At 38.8% G+C, this 12,768-nt stretch overlaps 1 protein-coding gene across 9 annotated transcripts in view; it reads left to right on the top strand.

The window, feature by feature from the left end:
* The window catches only part of LOC139476749 (transmembrane and coiled-coil domains protein 1-like), a 63,925-nt gene that overhangs the window by 35,478 nt on the left and 15,679 nt on the right, over positions 1 to 12,768 (top strand). For 6 of the 9 annotated variants that reach the window (XM_071259434.1, XM_071259435.1, XM_071259438.1 and 3 more), the window contains 3 exons: positions 10,931 to 11,126; positions 11,379 to 11,565; positions 11,676 to 11,904. In XM_071259434.1, the coding sequence (XP_071115535.1) occupies positions 10,931 to 11,126; positions 11,379 to 11,565; positions 11,676 to 11,904 (612 nt within the window). Of the gene's footprint in view, positions 1 to 5,156; positions 5,204 to 6,285; positions 7,073 to 10,930; positions 11,127 to 11,378; positions 11,566 to 11,675; positions 11,905 to 12,768 lie in introns of those variants that run through there. The other 3 variants (XM_071259443.1, XM_071259442.1, XM_071259444.1) reach the window with 3 other exon arrangements.

Genomic DNA, 12,768 nt, shown 5'->3' with positions numbered 1-12,768 from the left:
GTACAAGTTTTCCCTTATGATAATATAGCGATATTATTATTGTGTAGGATGACAATACTATGTATACATTAAAAATTATAATTCTTAACAGAGATAGGCTTGTTGTCAGTAATGTTACCTAACACCCTGATTTACATCATGTAAATTGGTGTTTTGTATTAACGACATAGGCATACATTTCTAGTGGATGTTTTATCATGTTTACATTCAGGAAATTGGTATTTTCTAATATTGATATGTCAGAGGATATTTCACAAGATATATGGAATAATGTTTTTATTATATACCTTTTTGTGTAGTGTGGCTACCAGAAATTCTTTTTTTTTTCATTACAAATGTAAAACCTTGAAATGTAAATTCTCACTACCTAACACATGGGGACATTTCACCACTCTTTGTAATTTGCAACTTAAAAAAAGTAGTTCTGAATTTGCAAAATCTTAGAAAGTATAAACAAAATTTATAAAAAATATTTTAGGTAACTAAAATTCTCTATGATACATTTGGATATGATAAAATACAAAATCAACTTCCTCTTCAACTTCGAGACCGCTGTTGGAAGCCAAAGAATGAATACAAGCTGGTCAAGTATAAAAGATAGGGGGGGATTGCGAAACGAAGTGTCTCAAATGAAGAATTAAATGAGAAATTTCAGTTTATTACGAAACATTTTCAAGAGAATAAGAAAAGGCAAGTAGCAATATTAACTCCATCAATGCCCATCTGTTATTATTTTGTCTTGTCAATGTGGAATTCTACCATGAATTTGGAATTTACTCGATTCTGATTGGTCAATCAGAGGCTATTAAATCACAATAAACCCTCTGTGATTGAAACAGCTGGTTTGACGGCCACATCACCGCGGAAGCTAATATTCATAGAATAGAACTATTTTTAGTCATTGTCGGTAGGCATATTTAAATAATTATATCTACAATTACAGTTAACAAAATGCACAGATGCGGTTACTACAATATTCAAAGGATGTGTGGCAATACATTTCGTGCAGAAAAACACGACAGAAAGCAACAAAGGGAATGTATTTACGTTTTGGAGACAACAGAGAGCTTGGAATTTTGGCACTTTTCTATATACGACTGTGACGTCATATCTTAATGGTGACGCACGATGTAGAGCGAAAGCCTTGCAAAGATTGCTTTGTTTTCTTTAGGGATACCCACCCCATGTTAGCTTACCAAGTTGCCGTGCTTATATGCTTTCAATGCCTGTCATATGTTCGAGTGAAGTATTACGGTGTAAACAAACTGTTTGAATATATACAGCACCATATTTTGTTCGGTGATTCCGTAATTCACATCGATAATCCACCCAGAACACTCGACTCAACCCATGCCGCTTCACTCAGTATATTTGCTAACACCAAAGAGTTTGCGTTTTATTTAGTCATGGTAGAATGGAGATAAACATACTGTGTTTTCAATGTAGAGCTAGGTTACCTGTAGATTTAACCACGCTTAATTTAGCATTTGAAACCTAACGCTGTGCGTTCGGTTCCAAATTCAATTTAGCGGGGTTAAATCTACAGGTAACCTAGCTCTACATTGAAAACACAGTATGTTTATCTCCTAATTAACGTGAAAAGGAAGCCAAGTGTTTGTGTACAGGAACTACATTCAAATTAAAGGGAGACAATTTGCGGGGAGGTAACTCTTGTATGATAATAGTTCCGTCAAAGTGTTATGTTCACTCCAGTGAAATGTCAAGTGTTATGTTCACTACAGTGAAACTACACTGCAATGAAAATATCACTTTTCTCAACTTCAAACTCAAATATATGATAAAGGCATATATTTCTGTTGTATGTGTTATTATGTTACATGTCTGTCGTAGGGCTCTAATAGGACTTGAATTCTAAATAGAAGGAATATTTTGCTGAGTCCCTGAAGTTTGTACTGAATACTGTGTTGATATGAATATGAATTTGTTATAATTGTAAATAAGTAAGAATAATTCATGGTATTATTTACATGTCTGTTTGGTGTTAGTACTGTATGGATACTGCTGAGGACAGGTGTGGCCTGTTTATGGCATGTGGTAAAGTCATTCAACACAAATAATGCTTCATGGGGCCGCTCCTTCCCCTAGCATCCTATGATGGTGCAACCAGCCCCACACCAACTCACTCCTACCCCTATATGCCGTTGTAAATAGTCAAATAACCTGCAGTTGTTTCAATAACATTTACTCGATCACATATTCTTCATATTTTGCTGTTTTAGTTGCTTTGAAAAAGGACAACTTAGGCTCCTGCTTGTTTTCTGTGTGGCATTTTTACAGAAGGAGCAGAATCATCGGTAGATGCCATGGAAGTGTTGATACACCCCGGTTAGCTGGGGAGGCATGAGAACACTACATATTTATTGTTTCCCTTGTGAAAATTACATAAAAGACATGTTGCTCTTGTAAGGATAAAGTATGTGCTGCAAATTTGTAAATGTCAGTTTTTAGAAGCTGATAAACTTTAATGTGTCTGTTTTGCAGATGTAAAAGTCAGTACCTCAAACAGGAAGTTAAAGTTAAAACATGATTTAAAAAACCCAACTATTTTCCCCAAGAGTCCAGGGTCTATTGTGAAATTTTCCTTCATCAGATTGTTTGTTGTTTAACACAACAATCAGCAATATTCCAGCTATATGATGACAGCCTGTTAATAATTGAGTCTGGACCAGACAATCCAGTCTTTGACATCATGAGCATCGATCTACGCGATATGATGACATCCTTCAGCCGAGTCTGATCATCAGAAAACTAAAGTAAAACATCCAGAAACTTGATGAATACTCAATTAATATTTATTAAAGAATCTTATGGACAAGATTAATATTTACTCCATTGCCATCATGTTCCAAGCAGCATCAGCAGTCTTATAAACACACTAACATGTAGTCTATTAAGTCTTTTGATACTCGATAACTTTCTCTCGTTTAATTTTGTTTACTATTGCTGATTTCATGTGGAATATAGCAAGTTTGAGTTGATTACATTATCATTTAGATTTTATTTATTAAATTAAATGCAGATTGTCACAGTTACAGTGCAATATGCCTTTTCCAAAAGGACTGGCCTTAGTTAAACAGCTGACCACATGAGTGGGGAATCCCCAGTTTTGCAGATGTTGTGAGAATTTCCTGAACAGCTGTTGAGTTGTATAGTGACCTACATGTCTGTGGAGCCACACAGCTAGGGCATTGACACAGCAGACTAGGTTGGTGGTAGGTGGCAGGTTGGTGGTAGGTGGCGGCCTGGCAGAACTTGTTGTACTAATTAAAAACATTCATAGCAAAAAGTAGATACTGGGTTGAGTCATGACAACCACATGACATGTTATCTGCTGGCTTATTAAAAGAACATGTGGAATTGTAAATATTTGATTTGAGTCATGACAACCAAATGACATATTGCTGTGATTTCACTGTAGTTTATGGAGATGTTATGGAGGTATGCTATGGTTGTGCCATTATGACTATAGTTTATTTGTATGTTTACAGTAGCATGATATTATGTTAGTGTGGTAACTTATACTTAATTATAATCAGCATGATTATTGTATTGTTTTGATCTTAATTTTAATGAATAACAATCTTTTATTGGCGTATGCCTCATATTTACATGTATAAGGAATCTTGAATTTGAAGTAAAAAGCAACAAAAACTGGTCCATATCTATGGGAAAAGTTATTTTGTAGCCGTTGTATGTCTAATGTTACAAATAACGGTAGAATTCAATACAAATGTGTCAGGCCTTTCTCATGCTCTCTGTCAAAATGCCAGCAGCTGTGTATGAATAACAATGTAAAGTGTTTGTTTGCTGAACATTGAGAACCCTATCAATATGAGGGTTAAATATCTGAAGGCCATAGTCAAGGTAGGAATATGAGGGTGGTTTGGAGGTTCATACAACAATTGGTGAACACAGGTCATGAACTATTGTAGCGTCAAAGTAAAAGAACTTGGCTTAATTAGCATTGTTCTATTATGTGAATCTAGGAGTGATCATTGGATGGCCTTGCAAGTTTTTGCTTCAAGCATTGATGAAACATAAATTAAATTTCTTATGACAGGAAAATGAGAGCGGAAGAAAGGATGGCCTGGATAAATAATTGTCTATAGTTATTGATTCATTTCAGGGCAAAGAAAGTATTAGGTACTATCATCCCAGAGCTTCCTCATGTTGGGTAGCAGGTTTAACCTGAATTGGCTTTAGGTGGCATGGGTGTTCCAGTCATCCATGGCGCCGCAATTTGCTTTGCAGATCTATGTCCCTCAGGTTTGCCAGGAGCCCTTGTCTAGGTTTGTCAGCACCATACCTGTGCTCACTGGTTCACAACAGTTGTTAAGGTCTAAAACCTGCTTCACTTCAGGATTTCCTCACATATTAAGCTGACACACGATTTACCAAAAATACTGTTCAAAGTAACATTAAACCGAACTTGCTAACTGAATATAGTCGATATGTGATACAGTTATTTTGATATTTTGAAAGCACCGTTAAGACACTGATCATCTGATTTTGAGATTTGTTTCGGATAATGACATGATCGTGATGAAGATGGTGATGTGCATGTGCTGACTCAGGTCCCCAGTACCTCTGCTAACCCCTCTTTCCAATCCCTGTAGCCTAAATATAGGTTATGATGGAACCTGCCGTGCAGGTGGGGCCTACTCCGCTGTCATATGATGTGACTCATTTCCTGTCCAATGTGCCACCTTGGATTTATCAGCACTACTTTAATATTGATAGAGTTGACTTACCACTGACATGGCCAGTAGTGTGTTCTCTGTCGAAAAACTAGATGTTGTTGATTATTTGTTACACACACACTGACACACATTGTTACACACAATGGTACACAGTTACACACACAGATACACTCACTATTGTACACACTGTGTGTGTTGAGGGGAGTCAGGATTCTGATTGCGACAGCGTGATATACATACTACATTTAACCCAGTTACTCAGTGTGAGAGACCTCGGCCTATTGTGCACTTCCTGTTGACAGCCAAAACTTCCTCATTCTCATCCCTCTCATTCTCAACCCCCGCCCCTGTGATGATCATTGCCACAATCCAGCTCTCACACTGCACACGCTGTCTAGCGCTTCCGTGCAGTTGTGTTGGAATATTTCATTTTCTTCACCAACACCGACAATGTTTATCATTGGGCAGGGTATGAGCAGTTGGTATGTGGTATGAGTAACTTAATCCTGCATGCTGCCTCCGCCCTCAATAACCTCCATACCGCATACACCGTGTTAAGCTCCCTACTCCTATAAGCACTAGAAATATTATTTGTCTAAAATTAGCTGAATCAGAAAGATTATATTTAATGTTATTATATATAAAACCCCAAAACCATGAAGTAATACACTTATTTGTATATTTCTCAATATACTTAGCAATTTAGACCTTATCAGCGTGTTATATTGTGGAAGAGTGAGTGAGTGAGTGAGTATGGTTTTACGCCGCTTTTAGCAATATTCCAGCAATATCACGGCGGGGGACACCGCAAATGGGCTTCACACATTGTACCCATGTCGGGAATCGAACCCGGGTCCTCGGCGTGACGAGCGAACGCTGTAACCACTGGGCTTCCCGACCGCCCCATATTGTGGAAGATTTATATCAAGGTGTATTACTGTACTGATAACACCATTCTGTCTTACTCAGCATGGCTTGGTGTAACTTGTTTCTATTTCATGTGTCTTTTTCAGTATGAAGCTTTATCATCTGAAACTCTTCCTCACCAAACCTTAATTCCATCTAGATGAAGTCATGTAATCAGTGTGTACTCCATCTGAATGTATAGAAGTGTCCTGTCTTTCTATAACCCTTAAATTTAGGCCAAAAGAAACAGTTGAGATAATATTGGAGCATATATATCAACTGTATCGACTGCAAGTGAAGCCTGTATTAACCCCAACTGCCCCCTGTACTTCCGTTACTGCCACATACGCCTGAGTCAGCACAGTCAGTTATATCTATGACTATTGTGTCATGCTGCCAACAATAAATCCAGCTCACACTGCATTGTTTGAGCATTATGTCAGCATTGTGTGGAATGAAACAGCCCCTAACCCCTAGCCACCTCACCCCCCTACCATCAACAGTCAAGTCAAGTCTCTCCCAGTCTGTATGTCAGCAGTATACCCCAGGCTATCCCATCACCTTCAAACAGCTGTCATTACATGCGCATTAAGTCATTAAACTTAGCCTATGTGTCACGCTCCAATTTCCTGTTGATCAACACGCAGTGAGACTCTCCAGGGCATTCCACCATGCTCAGCCAGTCCAAGTCTTTGTTACCACAGGCTGTGCTAATGCAAGGATCACCTGACCAGTGACCTACTCTAAACATAGGGCAGGTCATGCTATTTGATTAAAGGAAATTAGACTTTCCATGAAGTTTACATGAAGGATCAGAGATGAGCCTAAGGGAAGAGCTTCAAAGCAAGCGCTGGCCATTGTCATCGAGGAACTGACATCTGATATATAAATGTTTGACAACTGTAGGCAAAGGGAGACTCAGGATAAAGGAACATGTTGATCTCCCTGCACAGAAAGCCAGCTGAGACTGATGTGTATGTATAGAACAACATAACGTGACTCCTCTCATTCAAATTTCGTACCAAGCAGGGGGCAACACAGCTGAGGAGGACAATTACACCACAACATATTGACCAGGGGAAGTGAACCGAGGAGATTGTTCTATACATGGTGATCGCACCACTGGAAATATTAGTCCTATGGCCTGATCCCAGGGACACAAAAGTATTACGGGGTATATTTGCTTTAATTTAAATAGGGTGAGCTGGTCACTTTGTGTTCGATATGAGGTGACTACTTATTTATAGATGTGCTGTAAGACCCTTGAAACCCCTACTGGTTGAATGTCAGTACTCAGGAAACTGATGCAGCATACTGTGTTGAAGATTTGAAGGAGTTGTATTCAAGGTTTGAGTGGTGTACTCCTTACTAATTTGGTAGCTTTGTCTGGACATTGCTGTTTGTTTCATTGAAGAGTCCAACATGGTGCTCGCTTCACATAAAAAGTAAGTGTAATATTAGTGTCTATAGAAACAACTGATCACCTTATTTCATCTTTTGATATTTGCGTAGCTTTGTTTCTGCTATGATAGGATATGGGTCTTAAAGAAAAAAAATTAAGTATAATTATGGTAGATTTGCATGTCATATTCCATTTTTTACAAAACATGCATGAGCATAAAAAAAATGGTGGAAATTCACTCCTGGCAACATGGACACTGAGATAAGACAGATGTGTGTCAACCATTTGCTGTATCTGTGTCTGATTTGAAACACATTATCTTTAAATTGTTAGGAGTGAAACCTTGTTCGAAGTTATATTGCCACTTTTCAATGGCTTTCACTGAATGAGTACACATGTACATTGATTCAATGACAGCTAGCCTTGTCATGATAGCCCCACTGTGCCGGTGGCCATAATCCTACCAGTCAACAACTGCCTGACCAGCACCTGTGGGTATTCCATCATCACAGCAGGATGTGATCTCTTTCAACCTGTTCAATGGTCAGCCTTACACTCAATAGTTCTTGTTTTTGACACAGAATGGGAGCTGTTTCTTTCATTTTGGTAGGGAGGAATTGTATCCCTTTGCCATGAGTGGGTTAGAGGTATAATTACTGGATGTTATTAGCCTTGAAATAAGTCGTCATGGCAACTGATGTAAATCTATGACCGTGACTAGTACAAGTGAAAAATTTGACAGGGAATGTTAGATCTAATTAATTGAACCTGATTTTGGAATGTGAGCATTTTGAAAAAAACATTCATTCATGAAAACTCATCACCAGTATTTGTTTATGCAGTGTATTGTTTACACTGGTGAGTGGGTGCAGGATGTTTTGCAATGTGGGAACACATCAGTCATTGATTACTGCATGAAGCTAACAAGTATTCTCACCTATTGAGTGTGAAGACATCACCTATTTATTACATTTTGGCCCCCAACATCACTCAGTTAGACTGACCTGGACTAGAATCCTGAGCATGCACATCTGTCAAATCGTGGGTTGCTAAGCAGTCTAAGGGAGATAACTCAGTCTGATTGATGTTATGTATAATTTATATCCATGATAGTAACCTGATAGCATAATCTTTAAAAGGTGCAAGTACTTCCATGCAAGCTTTCAAGGATTGCCACATCCATATACCAGATGTGTTCAGCAATGTTGAATTTCAGTTTGTAGTTAACATCTCAGTCCATTGTGCATGCAGTGGTTAGTGCATGGACTACATGCATCATCTGTTCACTTCAGTATATATCAGTTTAAATCAGTCAACATATAGACCATCCAACTGCCTCCACAGTGTAGTGGATAGGGCGGAAGGTTCAGGTTCCATCACAAGTCTTCAGCATACCAGACAAGAAAACAAGGTCTGATCAGCTTAGAGTCAATATGAAGTGTCTTGAGTGGTGAATCCATGTTTAACTGCAGCATGCAGTGGGCTAGTACTATAAAAGGGGAGGGGTGAAATAAAGATGTTACATTCCCAAACTATACATCCCTCTCTTGTCCATTTCTTCAGTACCCGTGAAGAGCCTGGGTAGAAAAGGTCTTCAGCAACCCATGCATGCCGTAAAAGGCGACTTTGCTTGTCGTAAGAGGCGACTAACTGGATCAGGTGGTCAGGCTCACTGACTTGGTTGAAGCATGTCATCAATCCCAATTGCGTAGATCGATGCTCATGATATCAATCACTGGATTGTCTCCGTGCATTATAAAACAAGAGAAATTTTTCTGAAAACCATGTATACTTAATGAATTGTCTATATATGCCTCCAGTGATGCTCAAGATGCTCAAGATGTAAGAAAATACTTGTCTTGCTAAATGTATTTTCCATATATGTGTAAAAAATTTCAACCTTCTTTGGGACTATTTATCTTGAATATCTGGAACTGGGCACACTGTTATTCATGTTGTTATTAAAGTGAGTTTGAATCATGAAAATATATATGTGACACTTCACTCTGGTTGCCATGGAAACATATGCCTTGCAAGACCTTTTGTATTAGCTTTCTGATAGAAATCTCACAAGGGTAGAAATTATCTGACAGTGATAGTTAAGGTGCAGGATTGATGATGGTTGACAGCACTTTGCCACAGAGGAAGAAGATCCAACTAATGATTTATTAGGAATGGTGTGGTAATTCATTGACATTACTTTTTAAGATACATGATTCTGTAGATGCTATTGCGGATAACTATTGTTTGATATTTTTTACAAAACCCTGTACCTCTATTACATCATTGCCAGAATGTACCAGGAAGGTGGGTTCTGCCTATAGTACACGCCCTGTATAATAAGTTGACAGCAATACCTAGAAATTCCATCATATAAATCTTCTTCAAATCCCAGGAAGTTGACATCAAGTGAATTGCTTCTTGAGAAATATACGTGGGATATGAATGTCATCTAGGAGGGATGAACACATGAGTCTGTTTAAGATACAATGATTGCCGATCGTAAAACTTGTGACATTGGAGAACTGAATGAAGAGCCGATCGATGTCCTCCAATTATTCTGACGAAACTTTTTAACCTATTGAAGATGTAAGAGAAAATCAGCACACGTGGGAAGAGTTATTGTAACATCAACTAGACCATGTCGTCGTCACCACTGGATAAACTTCTCCAAGGCTCGCTATATACAATGTTTATTCCTAATACAGGATATTTACCATTTCCAAATATGCAAGCATGATAACCTCTTGATCATATAATGTCATTCTTCAATTCTGTGCTTGAAAATCTCTTCCCATCTCTCAAAAACATTACCTAAACATTGCAAGTTTTCCTTGAATATGCACATTGATATAAATAACATCAGAGGGTATATGATGTGTCAGTTGGACAGTGACAGTAGCCATAATAGTTCCAACTGAAACCTGTTTCTTATAAAGTGGCATAATTACATGTATGCAAACTGCTCTTAATGAAAGGGAAGCTACTCTAACCTTGGTCTATGAGATGTCACGGCCACAGTCAGACATTGTTGACAGTTGGCCTGTCCTGTCATAGCGTTAAGAAGTGCAGTCAGATGTACACACAGCGACAAAATTAAACAATGTAACAATTCGAGCACATTTCATCAAAATCCAACTCTTTTAATTTGTGGAAATGGTTCCAAGCCACAGAGGTCTACAAGCACAAATATGGAAACTGATCCTGCTTGGCTTGTGCCTTTGCAAAATTGTTTCGCGATTTATGTCTCCAAAGTTGCCAAAACTTGTAAAATGCCTAAGCCACGTCACAGTTAGACACTGATTTTCAGTATATGAGACTATTTTTTTAAATAATGATAGCAATTATCACAGTAGTATTTCCGGAATTTCCAATGGTTAATTCTGAATCGATCGCTGAATGACAAAGGTGATGCCATGTTTGTTTATAAACACTGAAAGTAGTCCCTACTAGACCTTTGACCTTTGATATTTGTATCTCTATCCGCATATGACCGCAACAGATATCGTTTTTGTCCGTTGGCTTTATCCTGCCTAGAAACCTCCCCCATTATATGATAAACTAATTATTGTATAGTTGACAGTGAAGAGGACTTCCTTTGAAAATCTGAGTTAGTTTAGTGTGATTGCAGCAAAAGTACAGGAACTTTGAAATGATGTAACAGAAGTAGTTTTCTTAGGATTATAACAATGATAACTTTTGTTTGATGTTACTGCTCCTATCACGCTCCACTCAACTGCAACTGACCAAGCTTTGCTCATCACACTGCTGCTTGTGCTGCACTTTCAGACTCCGGAAGTCGTTCTTTGAGAGGCGCTCTTCTGACTTGTGTCTTCGCCAGTGGTAAGGTCTCACTTGTGTTGTGTCTCCTATTCTGACCATGGTCTGTTTTGTTCTGCAGGAAGAAATCAGATGCGGGGAAGATTCCACCACTGAAGAATTTCAAGAAAGGCCAGAGTAAGAGCCCCTGCCTTCCCAAGAAGCAGCCATCTCCTGACACCCTGAGTCCAGCTGTCAGAGTGCACTATGGGTCGGGGACACTACACCCGCCACCCCTAGATGATGTGCTGCGGCGCAGCACGGAGGATCTGGAGATGGTAAGTTGGAGGAAGGAGGTAATATAGAAATACAATTGTCTGTTCATGCCTTTAACTTCTTTGGTAGCTCATGTGATTGAACTGGAAAAGGAGCGTTGATCCCAAATATGTGTTGACTTATCCAACATTGAGGCATTAATTTCAGTTGTGTGTAATATGAAAAGTATATTTACATATCTAATCTAAAATTGTCGTACATGTCTTTGTTCTTACACAACATTTCATTTGACCTCTTCTACTCTTCCCCTGCAGTTGGACACAAGCAGTAAGGAGAATGGCGGTAGCATTGATACCATGCTGGATGATGTGGATGAGGTGGATGCTCATCCCATGCCCGAGACATCCGAGTCGAGTCGAGTCAAGGCAGCCATTGATCACCTCCATCAAAAGATAGACAAGACGAAAGAGATGATCAAGACAGAACAGGCACATAAAGAAGGTGAGAACTGTCTTCTCCAAATGCATACTTTCTTTTGTCATTTCTCAAGGTGTTGCAGGTCTTAGGATTGCTTTTTCAGAAAATCAATTGTGTCTACTTCCTGGTTGCAGCTAACGTGAATGAGTACCTGCGTCTGGCGTCCAGCACGGAGGACAAACAGCAGGCGCAGCGCATCAAGACAGTTTTCGAGAAGCGCAACCAGAAGTCGGCTCAGGGCATAAACCAGCTGCAGAAGAAGCTGGAGAACTACCAGCGGAAACTCAGCGACATTGAGAGGCGTGGACTCCCTGGCCACAAACAAGCCAAAGAGAGGCTGCGAGATGTCGGCCAAGGACTCAAGTAAGTTACTAATCGTATAGCATAGTTCTTCCACTATTTCATTTGTGGGTAATATATGTTTCTTTCAGGAAAAGCCCGTGATCAATGCCCCTTCAACACTGGACATGTATCCCTTAGTTGGAGATAGACCTACTGGTCATGGATTTAAATCCCCTTTTGCTCCTGTAACAATCCTTGGACTGTCAGCACCATACTCATACACATTGGGTTCACAAAGCTGAAAACATCTGTGACCTGTATCTCTATGGGTTTTCTCCTACATTAAGCTGCTGAAATGCTTTTCAAAGCGAAGCACATCTTGCAACAAGTTCTCTATGATTCATCTCACTGTTTGCTCTTACAACTGTTGCTTACAAGAAATGTCCGTTATTAACATAACTATGTGGAAAACTTTGGAGAAATACATCTGTCTTTAATTTTGTGGGATCACTCTCTCTGTTTCCACACCACTGATTACAGTTTATTAATGTCATCTGACAGGTTCATACTAATTTACTTTCAAACATTTGCAGGGAGTCAGAAAAGGTCCCTCTTTCAAGATGTTACATTCTCTGAAAATAATATTTCTTTCAAGATTATTTTTCAAATAAATAAAATTCACATTGTCTGTACTACTGGGTATTAATTGGTCAAATACACATCTGTTTAGATTTTGGTACGTATACAATTTGTCAAATTGGTAAATAATTCTCATTTCAAAAATCATATCTTTAGCTTTAGTGGCAATAATACATATTGATATCTGTGGAAAATCCTCTTTCATTAATTAGGATTTTGAAACACTCTCAAACAGCACATCTGCATTGCATGGATCATGTTGTTTTATGAAGCACATGGTGCCTGTAGCTATGAAATCAGGGTGTT

Source organism: Haliotis cracherodii, unplaced genomic scaffold (genome assembly GCF_022045235.1).
Source record: "Haliotis cracherodii isolate W230 unplaced genomic scaffold, xgHalCrac1.p SCAF_1, whole genome shotgun sequence".
In the NCBI taxonomy this organism is placed as follows: Eukaryota; Metazoa; Mollusca; class Gastropoda; order Lepetellida; family Haliotidae; genus Haliotis; species Haliotis cracherodii.
The sequence above is the reverse complement of the archived record's forward strand: the minus strand, read 5'-3'. Positions and strand labels throughout refer to the sequence as shown.